Genomic DNA, 17,146 nt, shown 5'->3' with positions numbered 1-17,146 from the left:
TATATATATATATATATATATATATTCTATGTCTTGGTGTTGAGTCTCCTAAATATTCTTAATTACTTACTGCTATGATTTATTTCCTTCTTGAATGGGATTTTATTTTTCCAAAAGAAATCATAGAGAATTAGAGTTGTAGATTTTTTAATTGAGTGATGAGTGTAAAGTTGAAGATGATAATTGTAAGACCGAGAATCTTTGAAAAGTCTTTTTATGATCAAGTCTCAAATCATATAATTATTTATAGCCTTAATTTCAGAAATTATTTTATTAAAGATAATTAAGGCAAGTTTTGATTTATTGAATTTGAGATAAGTTATGATTATTATCCAATTTTATAATTATTGAATTATTTTCTATATTTAAACCGCAAAGTTGGTGATTGTGAAATAATAAGGATTTTTATATGATTTTGGATTAAATAATTAATATTTTAAATATTAATACTGTTACTTTGGAAAATAAAAGGTTTAATTATATTATTTCTAATTATTTTAATTTGGGCATTTTATGAAAAATAATTTGTAAAATTGGTGAGCAAATAGTATTTTCTATATGCAATTAGTGTTGGATTTAATGTGGACTTCAATTACTATATTATCCACAATTTTATTTAAAATTACAAAAATGTCCCTAACCCTAATTTTTGAAAACGAAACCCTAATTCCTAACTCTCAGCCGCCACACCCCAACCCTTCCTTTGCCCCAACAGAACACAGCAGCCCTCTTTTCTTCCCAGCAGAACGCAACACACAGATTTGTGAAAGAAAGAAAGATCCGGAAGGGAGAAGGAGGAAGGGCGGCGCTGGCGGGCGTCACTACCGCCGCGCTGCTGTGTTGCACCGAGGAGGGGGAACCGGAGACGTGGGACTGTGCGGTGCCGGCAAGGAGTGCTGTCGCCGTTGCTGGCGCCGAGGAGAAGGAGAGACTGCGCGACATTGAAGGAAGGGGACGCGGGCCAGAGACGCGAGGAGCGCGACCCGCTGCGCCGCCGTGGATCCCTTGTCGTCGAGCTCGAAGGAGCAGGGGAGAACGACGTTGGGTTTGAAAGAGCCAGAGGTGGTGCGGCGCCAGGGAGGAGGCGAGCTGTTCGCGCCACCCAGTCGCCGGTCCGCTGCCTCCATTTTCCGCCGCTGTACCACGGAGAGGAGAGAGCCGCGCCGCACCTCAGTCACTGCTTACCCACCGAAGAAGCCGCCGACGTTCGTGCTTCCCGTCACCGTCAGCTGCGTCATCACCGCACCTAGCCTCGCCGCCGTTGACCTCCTCGCAGTCCACTGCCGCCGATTGAGCACCACGGAGGACAGAGAGCGCGCTCGATAAGTGAGAAGGGATGGAGGCTGGGCTGGGAGTCCAACCACCGCATCCAGCCGGCGCCGCCTCCGTCAGAACTGCCGCCGTCAGAAAGGGGTTTCGACCGCCGCAGGTGTCGCTGCCGGAAAAAGGGAGCTGCGTCTCTATGATTCTGACTGCCGGGAGTGGTTCTGTGACTTCCGGGAGCACCGTCGGAGCTTCTGGCTGCTTTTGCCGTCGCTGAAAAATTCTATCGGTAAGGACTTTAAGTTGGTTCTCCTTTCTGTTGAGTTTCTGGGAACCTCATTGTCACTGCATATGGTTCAGGTCACCGCTGCTGCTTTAGGTAGCTGTCGGGCTGTCGCCGAACCGGTTCGAAGACCGCCGCTGTTTCGGTTCAGCTGTTCCTTCTTCGGTTCGGTAAGCGTTTCGATTTGAAAGCCCTTTCGTTACTGTTCTGTAATCTCACGCTGAGGTTTGTGGCGTTAATCGCTATAAGATTGAGTTTCGGTTGTTGTATGTTACGATTAGAGTTGCTGAGACTGTTGAGAAAACAAGTGGAGCCGATTTGTTGGTTGCCGTCAATTCGGGTTGAGGCGGAAAGGACTCTGTGACGCGTTTGGGTTATGGAATTTGCATTTTGAGGTAGGGGCGCTTTCCAAAATCTATGTTTTAAGTATTGGAATTATTACATATGGATACTGTTGTGAGATATTGTGTATTTGGTAATTGTATCTGCCTTATGTGTTATTTGATTGACTCGAGTGATTATGGACGTTGGTTTGGTTGAATTGTTGTGTGACTTTGTGAAATGTAATGTTTTGAAGTGATTCTTTAAAGATTTGAAATCTGAGTTTAATCCGTTGATGATTGATTTGATTTGAGTCAATTATTTGATGATGTGAAAAGTCGAATGCACTTTTGAATTCAGCCTGGTTTACTTTAATTGACTTGATCTTGGACAAATGATTTTTTACTGAACCGTTTCTTTAAAGCTTTGAAAATGAGTTAAATCGGTTGATATTGAGTTGATTTTGAAATAGTTTTCTTGAGATATGCCACTGAGGCGACTGTTGAATTTAGCTTGCTTTGAATTGATTTCTGCTTTTGAGCTGTTGAAAAGGAATGAGAAATGGTTTAGTTGGGACCCGAACTGGGTGGCAAAAGTCCAAGTTTTAGGGGAGGTGCTGCCGAAATTTCTACAAAATCCTAGTCTTGTTTGAAAAGTTATTTAAAAAGGATTGGATTTGAGAAGTTGTATTATTTGATTTGTTAAAAGAATATTTATATTTTCAAGCTTAATTTATTTAGTGAGCTTTATGCCTTGAGTTTGACTTATTTAGAAATGAACTATTTTTACCGTTTGAATCATTGAAGGAAAGAATGATGCTCTAATATTGATTTCAAAATAAAAAGGAGCTTTTAGTGATTTCAAAGGAATCTAGACTTTTGATTGAGTAATTAAGTTTGAGGCATTTTGGAAGAGTTAGAAAAATGGGTTCTAAAAAGAAACCTGAAAGTGGTTTGAGTCAAATGAACCGGTTCCTTTTCAAATGAGTTGATTTTTGGACCGGGTTGGAACTTGTGATTTTGTATGGTCGGTTTCATAATAAATTCAGTTTTATTTACTTGAACTGAGAATCCATGATTTTAAGAGTTTCAATGAATTTTAAGGAATTGATATAGGTAGACCTTCCCTAAAGACTTGGGACTCTGCCAAGAAGCTTTTATTATAAAATCCCATTGTGGGACGGGTGATTTTGAATACTTTGAAATAAATCCTTAACTTGTCATGGTTTTGGAAGTTTTGGAAAGAGAATGCCAAGAGTAGCTTTGTTTTAAACAGGGAACTCACTTTGAGTAAATTTGGCTTATGAGCCTGAGATGATTTGAGAAATGAGATCTTTTAAGCCAAGGCTGAAAAGAGTTGAAATTTGATTTCAAAGTGAAATGGCTTGAGAAAAGTGATTTGTGGCTTAAATGCCGGTTTTATGAATTTGATGATGTTGAATGGTGGAAGTGCTGTTTTGTTATAGGCCGGAATGGCTGTGTATGATTATGAATATTGGCTGGTTCTAGATTGAACCGTGAACCGGAATGGCTGTGTATGATATTGATTTATGGCTGATTGCCGAATGAGTTATGGGTCGTATGGCTGACTATGAATTATGAATTTAAGCCGGATGGCTGAGATGGATGTTGATCCATGGCTGGGACTGAATGAATATATGCTTGAGATACCTGGGTAGTAGCAAGGGTTGTGGTTCGTCCCACTTGCTCCAGGTCAGAGACTGTGACGCCTGGGTAGTAGCGGTAGTAGTGGTGATTCTACTCGCTCCAGGTTGAGCTTTTAAACACCCGCCTGGGTAGTAGCCGCAGTAGTGGTTATTCCACTGGCTCTGGGTTGAGCGGGTAGTAGCAATGGGTTGTAGCTCAAACCTACTTGCTCCGCGATGGGTGTTTCTATCCATAGTTAGCTACCAGGGCATGTCGGGTTGGCTATATAACCGACAGATGATATCATCAGCCACTAGGGATAGGCATGCATCATACGCATCTATGTGACATTGTTTGGGTGTGCATATTATACTTGGTTTGCCTATGTGATTAATTGCTAATTGTTCTACTTGCAATAACTGTTTGTTTGTGCTTGCATCTTCCTAATTGTGTTTGCTACTGGAACTCTGTTGGACTGTAGTGATTGGTTGATGGTTGGATTGTTTGGGCCTAGGGCCGTGGTTGGAATGAGATGAACCGATGGTTGATTTCGGTTTTGTGTTTCTGGTTTGGAATAAAATATGAAAGGCTATTTTGTTTCAGTATAGATAAACCGTTTTGAAAGGCTTTTGAGTCTTTGAGAATTGAATGGTTCCTCTTTCAGAAAAGATTTCCGACTTTACTTTTATTGTAAACCGTTGTTTTTGAAAAGAGGCATGAGACGGTTATTAATCACTGGTGCGGTTATCTTCATGTATCCTATTACAGTAATTCCTAAAAACCCTCTACTGAGAACCCTTTCGAGGATGATGTTCTCACCCCCCTACATTTTCCCCCTTTCAGGATATGGGCGTAGAAGTTACGAAGAGTTTAATTAGTTGTTATTGAGACGCTTCGTATTGTTTTAATTATTATTTATTGTACCCTCGCATTTATCTTGAGATATTCTGTAAGAGGGATAGGAATTGTATTGGTTAATGCTTGTAATATTATTTATATATATATGTGTATATATATGGATGTACTCTTTATGAGCTTTTGTAAGTTGTATGGTATTCTGTGAATGTACGTTATCGAACGAAAGTATTTTTGGGAGCGGTTTTGCGGTTTAAAGTTTTAAACAAGCTCATATTTTAGTATTAAATAGTATAAGTGTCGTCGTAATGTCCAAGCTATCAGAGTCGCGCAGCCGGAAGCGTGAGCTTTGGTAGTTAGGATGTTACAATAATAGCAAAAGTGCTTATAAATATATATTTAAAAGTGTTTTAAAAAAACTTGAATTTATAAATTAATAAGATCATATAATTTTTGTGTGTTTATTTATATTTTATTTATTATTTTATTATAAAAAATAATTTTTTCGATTCTACCACAATCGAATCAATTAAATCTGTAAACCAATAAACTAATAGCTAGAACGATTTAATAACTAATTCGATTTTTAAAACCTTTATTTATATATATATATATATGAAAATAAAAATAAAAATAAAAATCAGATACAAGAATAGAATTTCCCGTTCTTGAGGATATATATACCCCGTTCTTGTACCTGATTTTTATTTTCATTTTCATCTATAAATGTATTCAGCCCATTTTCAATCGCTTATAGGATTGTAAAGAAACACTTCTCGCTTCTTCAACTAATATAATAACTTTTAGAAATGAGTTAATAAGCATTTACATTTAATATTGTATAAGCCATTCTGTCCATATCCCTTTTGACTCGTTGGTTATTTACCCTACCTTGCCGACCTTATCATCAACGTAACTGGCTCATAATCATAATTCAACAGTTAAATCCGATCAGATTTAATAACAGCCGACTTAACTGACCCCCAATGATAACCTGACAATTACTCTGGTAGTCAACGCAATAACTTAAATCTCCTAACAACTTAAGAGGTTTATAAATATTACGCGGCTGCAATAAGGACAAGATCATCATCAAGCACCTTCAGCTTGAGTGACAGGGTGCATGTTACATGATGCTTCAAGCCATATGCTTTGGCTAATTATGCAAACTATGGTTTACAGGTTGCTAACTCCAGTTATATATATTAGTTTAGGTTCATTGGTTCAAGTCTACAACAAAAATTATTTGGAGTAACAATAATATAATAACTATTATATATCTTATTTAACTTATATTTTTATAATAATTATACACTATTAGAAAACTAGTTATTACAGACAGATATTTTTGACGGATTTTATCCCATAAAAATACAGAAGGAATTTTAGAAAAATTTTTTGTCAGAAAATAAAAAAAATGGATTAGCATAAATTACAGACGGAAAAGAGAATCCGTCGATAATTCCGTCGGAAAAATTAATTTTTTTCTATTGGAAATGATTACAGACGGAAAATCCGTCTGTAATTAAGTAGACAAAACGGTGCGTTTTATCAAATTATTACAGATGGAAAATTCATCTGTAATTTAACATTTTCCGTCGAAAATATTGAATCAAAGGTAAATGAAACACGAGCTTCTTGCAAATGAAAGCTTCTTCTCCTCTCCGTAGCACGAGGTACTTCTCTCCGTGGCTGCTACTTCTGCTTCTTCCGCCGCTGCCGTTGCCGCCGTTGCGTCGCACAATCTCTCTCTCTCATCCCTTGCGTCGCACGAGATCCCTCCGGCACTGCTCTCGTCGCATCTACTCCCATGGTCGCAGAGCTCTCTCTGCCGCTGCTCTCATCGCATCTGCTCCCTCTAGCGCCTCTTCCATCTAATCTCAACTCGCTCTCTCGGTTCTTCTCGTAACCATCTCAAATTTCAGGTATATTTATCCTGATTTTGTGATTCTGTTCTTCGTAATAAATCTTAGGGCTCAATTTTTTTGTGCCAGTTTTAGGTTTATCATACTCTGCTTCTGTGCTTTTGTACCCGACGATATCAACTCCAACTCCTTCGATCCCGATCACTACATGAACCTTATGGTAACCTCCCTCCAAGTTTCTTCGCATTTCATTGTGATTGTTTTCTGTTTTTTCAGTTCTGATTTGGAATCGTTAAATTGGAAAATTTTGTGAAGGTTCAAACATGGAGCAACTTCTTAAGAAGGTAGTTGTAGCTATAGTTTACTCAATCCGATTCGAATTGAGTTTGATAGGAATGTGTGTTTTTCCTGGTTGTTGCAGATAATGTCTGTGCAGTCAAGGAGTGACAGCGTTAACACTTCTCTTTTTGACAAAAGGGAGCACATAGAGAAGCTGCATCGTACTTGCAATCTTCTCCATAAAGTTTAGGCATTAGAGCTATTAGATGTGTCCTTTCTAGTTTCACATTGTTCTTCACATATTTTTCATCCTTGTTGAAGAATAGTTCATATATGATCTGCCTGATAGACTTAACAAGTGCATCCTTGTTTTTATTCTGGTGATGATCATTGATCTTGATGCACATCAAGGAAATGGCCATGAAACAGACTTTGCCTATGATAGTATGGCCACCAAAATTTCTCCTTATGTTGTCTGACTTCTTACCTTTTAGGATTTTACTGAAAAGACTGTGTAATGGCAGGCCGAGTCTACATTTTGGACATGTACAACCCTGTAATATACCCTTTGGTGAGCTATCTGCTCCTTTGTTTGTTTTGTGTTCATAATTTTGAAGTGATTTTCTCTAATTTTTCCTTTTCACATTTGGCTTATTTATTCATCATCACTGCATGACATTAGACATGCTACCAGTGTCTTGTGGCTTTTACCATACATTTGGTTTATCATGTCCTTTGTGGTGGTTGGAAGGATGAGTGTTTTTGCTCTTTTAATCAATGTCATTAGATGGTTCAAGATACATAGATCAAGCAACACTATTAAGTATTATGGCTTTATTAAAACCTGAATTTTCTGAAAGTTTATTTAGATCAATGTCCTTTCTAATTGTTTCTATTAGATTTTCTTTGGTATTCCTCTATCTTTGTTCATGGTACTGAACTGCAAATGTTTTTGGGGTTGATCTACTAAATTCCATATTGTTGTCAGCTATTATTTGTGGGGTTTGTATTTCTTTTTTGTGCTGACCTTTTAAGCAATAATTTAAAATATATTTTAATTGTTAGAAAATGTCATTTATGTTAAGCTTAACATGCCATGCATATCTGTTTGTATCCGCCAATGAATTGAAACAATGAAGTGTATAGGACGCCAGCAAAATTGTGCTGCCAAAAAATGTCTTGGAAATGGATTGTTATGCCTTCTAGATAACAATGTTCTACATATTAGGGAAAAGGCCTAAATATGTTTTTGAAGATGTTCGGCAATAGTCAATTGTTATTTGATTTTATTTTATGCTTAATGGCGCCCACTAGCAGTGACATTCTGTGTGACATTGGCTGCATCATTGGCAGCAAGATTAGGCCCAATTCCAATGGCTGCATTCCAAACTTGTCTTCAAGTCTGGTTGACATCCTCCCTTCTAGTTGATGGTTTAGCTGTTGCTGTACAGGTACTGCCAATATACTATATATTATTATTAGTTACTTATTATAGAAACTTAAAGCACATATATATTTACAGAAAATTGAAAGGAGTATCTAATAATAAGTTTGGTTGGGTGACAGGCAATTCTAGCATGTGCCTTTGCTGAGAAAAATTTTGACAAAGTAACTGCTGTTGCAACAAGGTTAATTTATGTTTCCAATATTTCATTTATCAATGGATTTGGTAATGCTTCGTTATATGATTTTGTGGCTAATTTCATTATATTATTACCCCAACAGTTTGTTGCTGCCACACAACCAATCAATTCATTAGCCTTTGTATTTGATGGAGTGAACTATGGTGCTTCCGATTTTGCTTATTCTGCATACTCCTTGGTAAGTTATTAGTTCACATAATGAAATGCCTTTATTTATTCCTATTTTCATAGCGTGTTAGATCTCTATCTAAACATGTTAATTTGCTATAATATTCTCTGTTTTTCAGGTTTTGGTTTCACTAGCAAGTATTATATTATTCTATTAAAGTTCCATTCTGCTAGCTTGGAGAGAACTGTTGATTATCATATTAAATATAAAAGCTTGGTTGTCATAATTTAATTTCTATAGAGACTGATATAGTATTTTCTGATCTGGTTCTAGTTGCATTTACGGTTAACACTTCCTAGATTGGTGTGAAATATCAGCTAATCTTGGAGTAGCTATTTCCAAGCTTAGTAATTATAGATGTATTCTTTGAAGGATATCTGATCATTTCATGGACTTCAATTTTGTTTACTTAACAAAACTTAAGCTCATGTCAATATAACCATTAATTAGAATCTCTATTTGTTTAGAAATCTATGGTTTTTTCTTTCTTTCCTTTTTTTTCCTCAAATGCATTTACACTGCTTGCAGCATAACTCTTTCTACCCCTGATGAGGTGTGTCCCGTTTAGCTGGTTTCGAGAGGTACTTCTTTCTTATTTCAATTTCATTTTTATCAATCATTTTCATGAATTTGAACTTCAATTAGACGTGTTCTTTTCTTCTTGGCAGTCACATAATTCTTATCTATCTTGCTTCTGCCTTTCCTAGTATTGCTGATCATTGGTTGGTATTATCCCCTTTTTCTTCCCTTCATATGTACGTCAATCAATTCTCTTCATTGGATTTTCTCATGTTTGGATCTCGTGGACCTTTGGTTAAAAAGTCTATTTTTCAAAACAATTCATAATTTTTTTATTATGCAGGCATTTTGGGGGGTTTGTATATAATTCTGAATTGAATTGTTTGTGATTTGCTGTTGTAACCTTGTTGAGTAGTATATTCTTGTGTATGGTTCTCTTAGTATACATGCCAAACTTGATGCAAACAAATTTGAATGTGTTGTTTGCAGTTTTGATCCCATTACTCAAGTATCAGCAGAAGCATTCTCACAACTACATCTTATTGGGGCTTTTCATCGTCTCGATTAGCTTGACCGTTGGCATTTCCTGTGCCAACACAGAAGGTTCAGTGCCATTCTTTCTCTACTTTTAGATGTAGAATTCGGAAAACCATTAATTGTTTTTTTTTGTGGTAGCACTATAGGTTGTTGATGTTATGGTTTATCTGATTTTTGTCATGTCTTAATGAAAATTATTGCAGGAAAAATTGTGCTTGAGGCTTTGATTTTGACCTCTGCTGTGGTTTCCTCACTCACTGGCTATACCTTTTGGGCTTCCAAGAAGGGAAAGGATTTTAGCTTCCTTGGCCCATTTTTATTCACTAGTCTCTTTACCCTGTTTCTCGTTGGCATGATGCAGGTTAGAATAGAATCCATCCCCTTTTTCATTGAGTTATAGTAATTAATCCTTCTGTTCCACATTGATGATCATTTTGATTTTTTAGTTACATTCATAAACCAATGCATTTGTACACAATTGTATCTAGATGGATTGTTTTGTCAATGTACCAAAAAAGTCAAAACAACCATCATTATGGAATGGACGGATGGATGGAGTACTCAGTAGTCTTTTTTTTTATATGTGGTTTTATAAATCTCCAATTAGTTAGTTTAACATTCTAGTATTGGGTTCTTGTCGACTTGCATGTTACTTAAGACTCCTTGTCCTTTGGCGCAGATGTTCTTCCCATTTGGACCAGCAACTCATGCTATTTATGGTGGAATTGGTGCTATGATTTTCTCTGGTTACATTATATACGACACTGACAACCTGATCAAACGCTTCACTTATGATGAGTACATTGGGGCTTCAGTCACTCTCTATCTCGACATTCTGAACTTGTTCCTTGCCATCTTGAATATGCTGAGGGAGGCAAACAATTAGCCACTCATCCTGCGTGAACTGAGTTTTTTTCAATTAAAATCTCTGAAATAACTGTTACCTCTTTACAATATACCCTAGGAAGTATTCTGATTATAACACTATGCTCCTCTTCTCTAGTATTCTCTTACAGTTGAGTGTCTTGGGGGACATGAAAAATTTGTTGGTTCACAATTGTATCTTATGATGTATTATATATATAAAAGAATATTGTGCAAAATGTTGTTCATTCCTTTTAGTTATTTATTCTGAGGTGAGTTGCCATTTGAATTTATATGATACATAGAGTCATAGATTATCAAACAAGCAACCTGCTTTATGTGGAGATCAGCATTATAAAGCTAAAAGAGATTCAGAACATTGAATATTCAGAACATTCTCTAGCTTGCATTGTTAAAAAAATTTTAGAAAATTCTAAGGATACTACTCTACTAATGTTTGTGAGACATGGATGTAATTTTCACTCCATATGGATGTATAACTGTATATTATTGAATAAGTAGAGTTATATGCAAAGAAATATTATATAGATAATCTATTTTTCATATATCTCAAAGAAGAAAAAAAATAATATATAATTTATATGAGTTTAGTTGAGTTTTTTAATATTTATTTTGTATGAAAACAAGTTTATTTTGCAATTAGAAAAATAAAAAAAATTCTATTTTACCTTACTGACGGATTTACAGACGAATTTTCTGTCTGTAATCAGAACGTGGGATGATTTTTCAAAGCTCAAATTACAGACAGAAAATTTGTCAGAAAATTCGTCTGTAATTACAAACGGAAAATCCGTCAGAAAATCCATCTGTAATTACAGACGAAAAATCCGTCTGTATTACAGACGGAAAATCCGTCGAAAATTTCGTCACCTTTGAGAAATGGATAGAAAATTTACGGAGGGAAAATCTGTCGGTAACTGGTAAAAATCCGTCTGTAATTTTTCGACGGAAAAAATCCGTCGGTAAATAATTTCTGACGGGACTTTTACAGAGGGACAAAATCCATCGGTAATTTTGTCGGTAACCAAAAATCCGTCTGTAATAAAGACCAAATTTGTCTGTAAATCTGTCTGTATTAATCCATTTTCTAGTTATGATATATTTATCATTATTATTATATATTATAATAATAATTATATATTTTTTTACAATCATTAAAATTATTTTTACTAGCAACTATAACTGTCGTTAAAGTTTTTAACGAGAAAACATAAAATAATTAATATCCAATTATTGATAAAAATATTATAAATTATCATTAAAAATAATTTTTTTAGAAGTGCAAGCAGTTATATATGCTAGCCGTAAGTAGTATACTAGTATATATAAGTTTGGCTGCCTTGCCTTATTAGTTAGTTATTTAATTAACTAACTAGCATACATGTTATATGTAAAAAAATGCCAAGTAAAAGAAACAATCAATATCTAAATTAGGTATTATTTATTTAAATATATTTACATATATTGTTTTCTCAATTTTTGACAATAAAGTAAATAATTATATTAGAATAATCAAATGTTATACAACAACTAATCAAAATTATTTAGAGCAATATAATTAATCAAACTTTAAACAGTACCAAAAAATTACCACTATATTTTAATATCTTTATATGTTTATTCATATTTTGATTATAAAGGAAAACTTAATTTGACTATAATTATGAAGTTAGTTATAAATGTAAAATTGAGTGATTATATATATTGTTTGTAAAGTTTGATTATAAATGTTAAAAATAAAAGAGTAGTACGAAAGAAATGTTTTGCATATTATTCAGTTGTGTGAAAAAGTACAATGTACAAAGAATATATATAGGTGCTAGAAGAATCAAAGCAATAAAAGCATAAAATTCTATAATTAATATACAGATATGCTATATAAATATAAATGACACTAATTGATCTAAATTGATTCTAATTATTCTTTAACATTCCCCCTAAAACTAAAGTGGGAGCTAAGGATACCATCTTGAGTTTAGATAACAGAGTTCGAAAACGAGTTGGATGATGAACTTTCGTGAAGAAATCAGCAGTCTGATCCAGTTTTCCAACAGCGATGACACGAACAGCCTCAATAAGGATATGTTGCCAAAAAAATTGACAATCAATCTTAATGTGTTTGATCCGTTCATGAAACACATCATTATGGACAATCTGAATAGCACTGCAGTTGTGACAAAAAACATCAGTTGGAGACGATTGAGGAGCACCCAAGTTTTTGAGAAGCCAACGAATCAAGACAACCTCAGTAGTAGTGTCAGCAAGAGCACGGTATTCAGCTTCTATGCTTGATCGAGTAGTGAATGTTTGCTTCTTAGGTTGCCAGGAAACGAGAGAGTCGCCAAGAAACAAACAATAACCAGTAGTGGAACGACGTTCAGTGGGATCACCAGCCCAATCAGCATTTGAGTACGCCTGAAGGGATAAAGATGAATGGACAGAAAAATAAAGGCCATGAAATAGGGTGCCTTTGATGTTGCAAAGAATTGCCGCATAGTGAGTAGTACGAGGAGCTGACAAGAATTGACTAAGAACATGAACCGGATAGGCGATGTCTGGTCAGGTGACAGTTAAGTAGACGAGTCCTTCAACTATCTATCAATAAAGAGTAGGATTATCCAAAACAGTACCATCCACAGGAGTAAACCGAACATTAGGCTCAAGAGGAGTAGACTCAGTGCGACTATCTGTAATTTTGGCCCGAGCAAGAAGATCCAAAGCATATTTAGCTTGAGAGAGATAGATGCCATCATCTGTGGATATGACTTCTAGACCAAGGAAATAGTTGAGAGAACCAAGATATTTTATCTCAAAAGTACGGTGAAGGGATGCCTTGAGATTAGAGATACCATCAACATTATCTCCAGTAATGATCATGTCATCAACATACAAAAGTAGAACAACTCCACATTCGCTTTTACGAATGAATAGAGCATTCTCATGAGGACTGCAAGTGAAACCAAAATTATATTTGGTAGTGCTGAACTTGTCAAACCATTCACGAGGAGCTTGCTTAAGGCCATAAAGTGCCTTGTGAAGGAGATAGACTTTGCTAGGAGGACAAGGATATCCCAAAAGTAGTTTCATATAGACTTTCTTTTTCAAATCTCCATTAAGAAATGCATTCTTCACATCCATCTGACTGAAAGACCATTTTTTGACTGTAGCAATAGCTTGGTGAGCTCGAATAGATGTGAGACGAGTAACAGAAGTAAAAGTCTCTTCATAATCAATACCACACTCTTGTGTACAATCTTGAGAAACCAATCGTGCCTTGTAACGGTCAATAGAACTATCAGAGTGAGTCTTGATCCTATATACCCATCTACTACCCACAACATCCTGATCAGAAGGAAGATCAACCAAGTTCCAAGTGTGTACTTTTTCAAGTGCCTAAATTTCTTCCTGCATTGCTTGATGCCAATTTGGATCTGTGAAGGCTTCTCTAAATGACTTAGGTTTATATTGATGAGGAATAGGAGAAAAAAATTATAATCAAGAAGGTGAGGAGATGAATTTCTTACCCTAGAAGAACGAGTAGAAGAAGGAGGCATGACAGCAGGAGCAGGATCATCGTCCGGCCTGGAATCATCAGGTGATGGAGAAGGCAGAAAAGTAGGTGACTGTAGAGGTTGACTCGAGATAGAACCTGTAGAATCATCACTAGGAAAAAGATCAACATCGCAGTTAGTGAAAACTGGTGACTGAGCAAGAGGAATGAACTCAAATGAGGAGAACTTAGAAAACATGTGATGCTCCCAGAACACAACATGACGAGATATACAAATACGTTTATCGAGAGGATCCCAACAATGATAACCTTTGTGTTCAATGCCATAACCAAGGAAACAACACATGCGAAACCAAGGTTCAAGTTTACTATGTTCATGAGGTTGAAGAAGAACAAAACAGACACAACCAAAAACTCGAAGATAATTGTAATCTGGAGAGGTATGATAAAGATGCTCAAAGGGAGTAATGTTACCAAGGACAGAAGAAGGAAGTCTATTGATAACATGAACAACAGTAAAAATAGCTTCACCCCAAGTACACTCAAGACACGAAGAAGAAATAAGCATTGCACGAATAGAGTCAAGAATGTGACGGTGTTTGCATTCAGCTCGTCTATTTTGTTGGAGTCACGGTATTTCATAGCATTATTGCGTCGTAAAACTATAATGACTTTGGAAAACTGAGTTATAATAATTGTGACAAAGTTAATATAAATTTGAGGTAATTCATGGCGATTAGTCATCAAATAAACCCAAGTAAAGTGTAAATAATCATAAATAAAAATGACAAAGTACCGAGCCCCTCCCATAGAAGCAGTGGGAGCGGGGCTCCAAACATCAGAGTGGATAAGATCAAAAGAAGAGCAAGCAAGAGAGGAATTATTGTGAAAAGATAAAGCAGGTTGTTTGGCTGTTTGATCAAAAAAGCAATCAAAAGACTCATTATTAACTTTACCCAAAACACTTTGAAACACAAGAGGATGCAAGTTTCCTAAGGAGCTGTGGCCAAGATGGTGATACCACAAGTAAAGGGTAGATGGAGAAGAAACAGCATAGATATTTGACACATGAGGAATATGAAGATTTTCGAGTTCACACAACCTTCTGACCATACGTCCAGTCCCGATGATTTGTCCCATCCGATGATCCTATACACGACAACCAGAAACAGAAAAAGTGACATCAAAACCAAGATCAACAAGTTGACCAACAGAAATAAGATTAAAGTTCAATTTTAGAATATAATAAGTATCAGGGAGATTAAGAGTTGACTGGAAAATAGAACCCTTGTGTGTCACGTGCAAGAGGAAACCATTAGCAGTATTGATAGAAGGTGCATTTGTAGTGGGAGACAAAGACGAGAAAAGATGACACAAAGAAGACAAGTGATGAAAGCAACCGGAATTAAAGTACCATTTAGAATTACCTGGAGCAGTCGACAAAGCAGCATAAGTATTACCAGAAAGGGAGAGAAGATGCTGAAGAAGAGACGCAATATCAGATAGAAAGACGGGAGACGGGGTGAGAGGAGCGGAGTTGGTAGATTTAGTAGTAGCAGCAACAGCAGAAGCAGACACAATCTTGGAGAAGTTGGAATGAGAATGATACTTAAGTTGATCAGGACGTGGTGTGCGAGTAGGACAGGTAGTAATTAAATATTCCGAGAGCTTGCAATAACGGCAAAATAGATGTGGAAAATTGTAGCTAATATGACCTTTCTGTTGGCATTTGCGATATTCAACAGAAGGACAATATGACGAGAGGTGCCTGATGAGCGGATAATTTATACGCTTTTTGGCATTATTTTTACATATTTTTTAGTATGATTTAATTAGTTTTGAGTATATATTTATTAGTTTTTAATTAAAAATCACATTTCTGGACTTTACTATGATTTTGTGTGTTTTTCTGTGATTTCAGGTAATTTCTGGCTGAAATTGAGGGACTTGAGCAAAAATCAGATTCAAAGGTTGAAGAAGGACTGCAGATGCTGTTGGATTCCGACCTCCCTGTACTCAAAGTGGATTTTCTGGAGCTACAAGAGTCCAAATGGCGCGCTTTGAATTGCGTTGGAAAGTAGACATCCAGGGCTTTCCAGCAATATATAATAGTTCATACTTTGCCCAAATTTAGACGACGCAAACTGGCGTTCAACGCCAGCTTTCTGCCCTATTCTGGAGTTAAATGCCAGAAATAGGTTGCAAAGCAGAGTTAAACGCCAGAAATAGGTTACAAACTGGTGTTTAACTCCAAGGAAGACCTCTACAAGTGAAAGCTTCAACTCTCAGCCCAAGCACACACCAAGTGGGCCCGGAAGTGGATTTCTGCATCACTTACTCATTTCTGTAAACCCTAGTAACCAGTTTAGTATAAATAGGACTTTTTTACTATTGTATTTACATCTTTGGATCATCTTTGGATCTTTGGAACATTTTTTCCTTAGAACTTGGAGGCTGGCCATTTGGCCATGCCTGGACCTTGTTCTTATGTATTTTCAACGGTAGAGTTTCTACACACCATAGATTAAGGTGTGGAGCTCTGCTGTTCCTCATGAATTAATGCAAAGTACTATTATTTTTCTATTCAATTCAAGCCTATTTCTTCTCTAAGATATTCATTCGCACACAAGAACATGATGAATGTGATGATTATGTGACGTTTATCACCATTCTCACCTATGAACGCGTGCCTGACAACCACTTTTGTTCTACATGTAAACAAGCTTGAATGTGTATCTCTTAGCCTCCTGATCGTGAGATCAGAGTTTTCGTGGTATAGGCTAGAATTATTGGTGGCCATTCTTGAGATCTGAAAAGTCTAAACCTTTTCTGTGGTATTCCGAGTAGGATCTGGGAAGGGATGGCTGTGACGAGCTTCAAACTCGCGAGTGCTGGGCGTAGTGACAGACGCAAAAGGATTACTGAATCCTATTCCAGCAGGATAGAAAACCGACAGATGATTAGCCGTGCGGTGACAGCGCATTTTGGACCATTTTCACTGAGAGGACGGGATGTAGCCATTGACAACGGTAATTCCCTACATAAAGCTTGCCATGGAAAGGAGTATGAAGGATTGGATGAAAGCAGTAGGAAAGCGGAGATTCAGAAGGAACTAAGCATCTCTATACGCTTATCTGAAATTCTCACCAATGAAATGCATAAGTATCTCTATCTTTGTTTTATATTTTATTTATATTTTAATTATCAAATATCCATAACCATATGAATCTGCTTGACTGAGATTTGCAAGATGACCATAGCTTGCTTCAAGCCGACAATCTCCGTGGGATCGACCCTTACTCACGTAAGGTTTATTACTTGGACGACCCAGTGCACTTGCTGGTTAGTTGTGCGAAGTTGTGACAAAGAA

At 36.5% G+C, this 17,146-nt stretch overlaps 2 protein-coding genes across 2 annotated transcripts; both read left to right on the top strand.

Annotated features, from left to right (window-relative positions):
- Positions 1-7,831: 7,831 nt before the first annotated feature.
- On the top strand, positions 7,832-8,623 carry LOC112742841 (protein DETOXIFICATION 43-like). The gene is made up of 4 exons (XM_025792080.2): positions 7,832-7,963; positions 8,079-8,333; positions 8,443-8,461; positions 8,565-8,623. Exons 1-4 carry the CDS (start codon positions 7,886-7,888, stop codon positions 8,621-8,623), a joined length of 411 nt encoding a protein of 136 aa, XP_025647865.1. The 5' UTR covers positions 7,832-7,885.
- A 666-nt stretch (positions 8,624-9,289) lies between these two features.
- Positions 9,290-10,483, top strand: LOC112742840 (BI1-like protein). The gene is made up of 3 exons (XM_025792079.3): positions 9,290-9,446; positions 9,584-9,741; positions 10,060-10,483. The coding sequence occupies exons 1-3, from the start codon at positions 9,290-9,292 to the stop codon at positions 10,264-10,266; spliced, it is 522 nt and encodes a 173-aa protein (XP_025647864.1). The 3' UTR covers positions 10,267-10,483.
- The last annotated feature ends 6,663 nt before the right edge of the window (positions 10,484-17,146 follow it).

This window comes from Arachis hypogaea, chromosome 14, assembly GCF_003086295.3.
Source record: "Arachis hypogaea cultivar Tifrunner chromosome 14, arahy.Tifrunner.gnm2.J5K5, whole genome shotgun sequence".
NCBI lineage: Eukaryota > Viridiplantae > Streptophyta > Magnoliopsida > Fabales > Fabaceae > Arachis > Arachis hypogaea.
The sequence above is the reverse complement of the archived record's forward strand: the minus strand, read 5'-3'. Positions and strand labels throughout refer to the sequence as shown.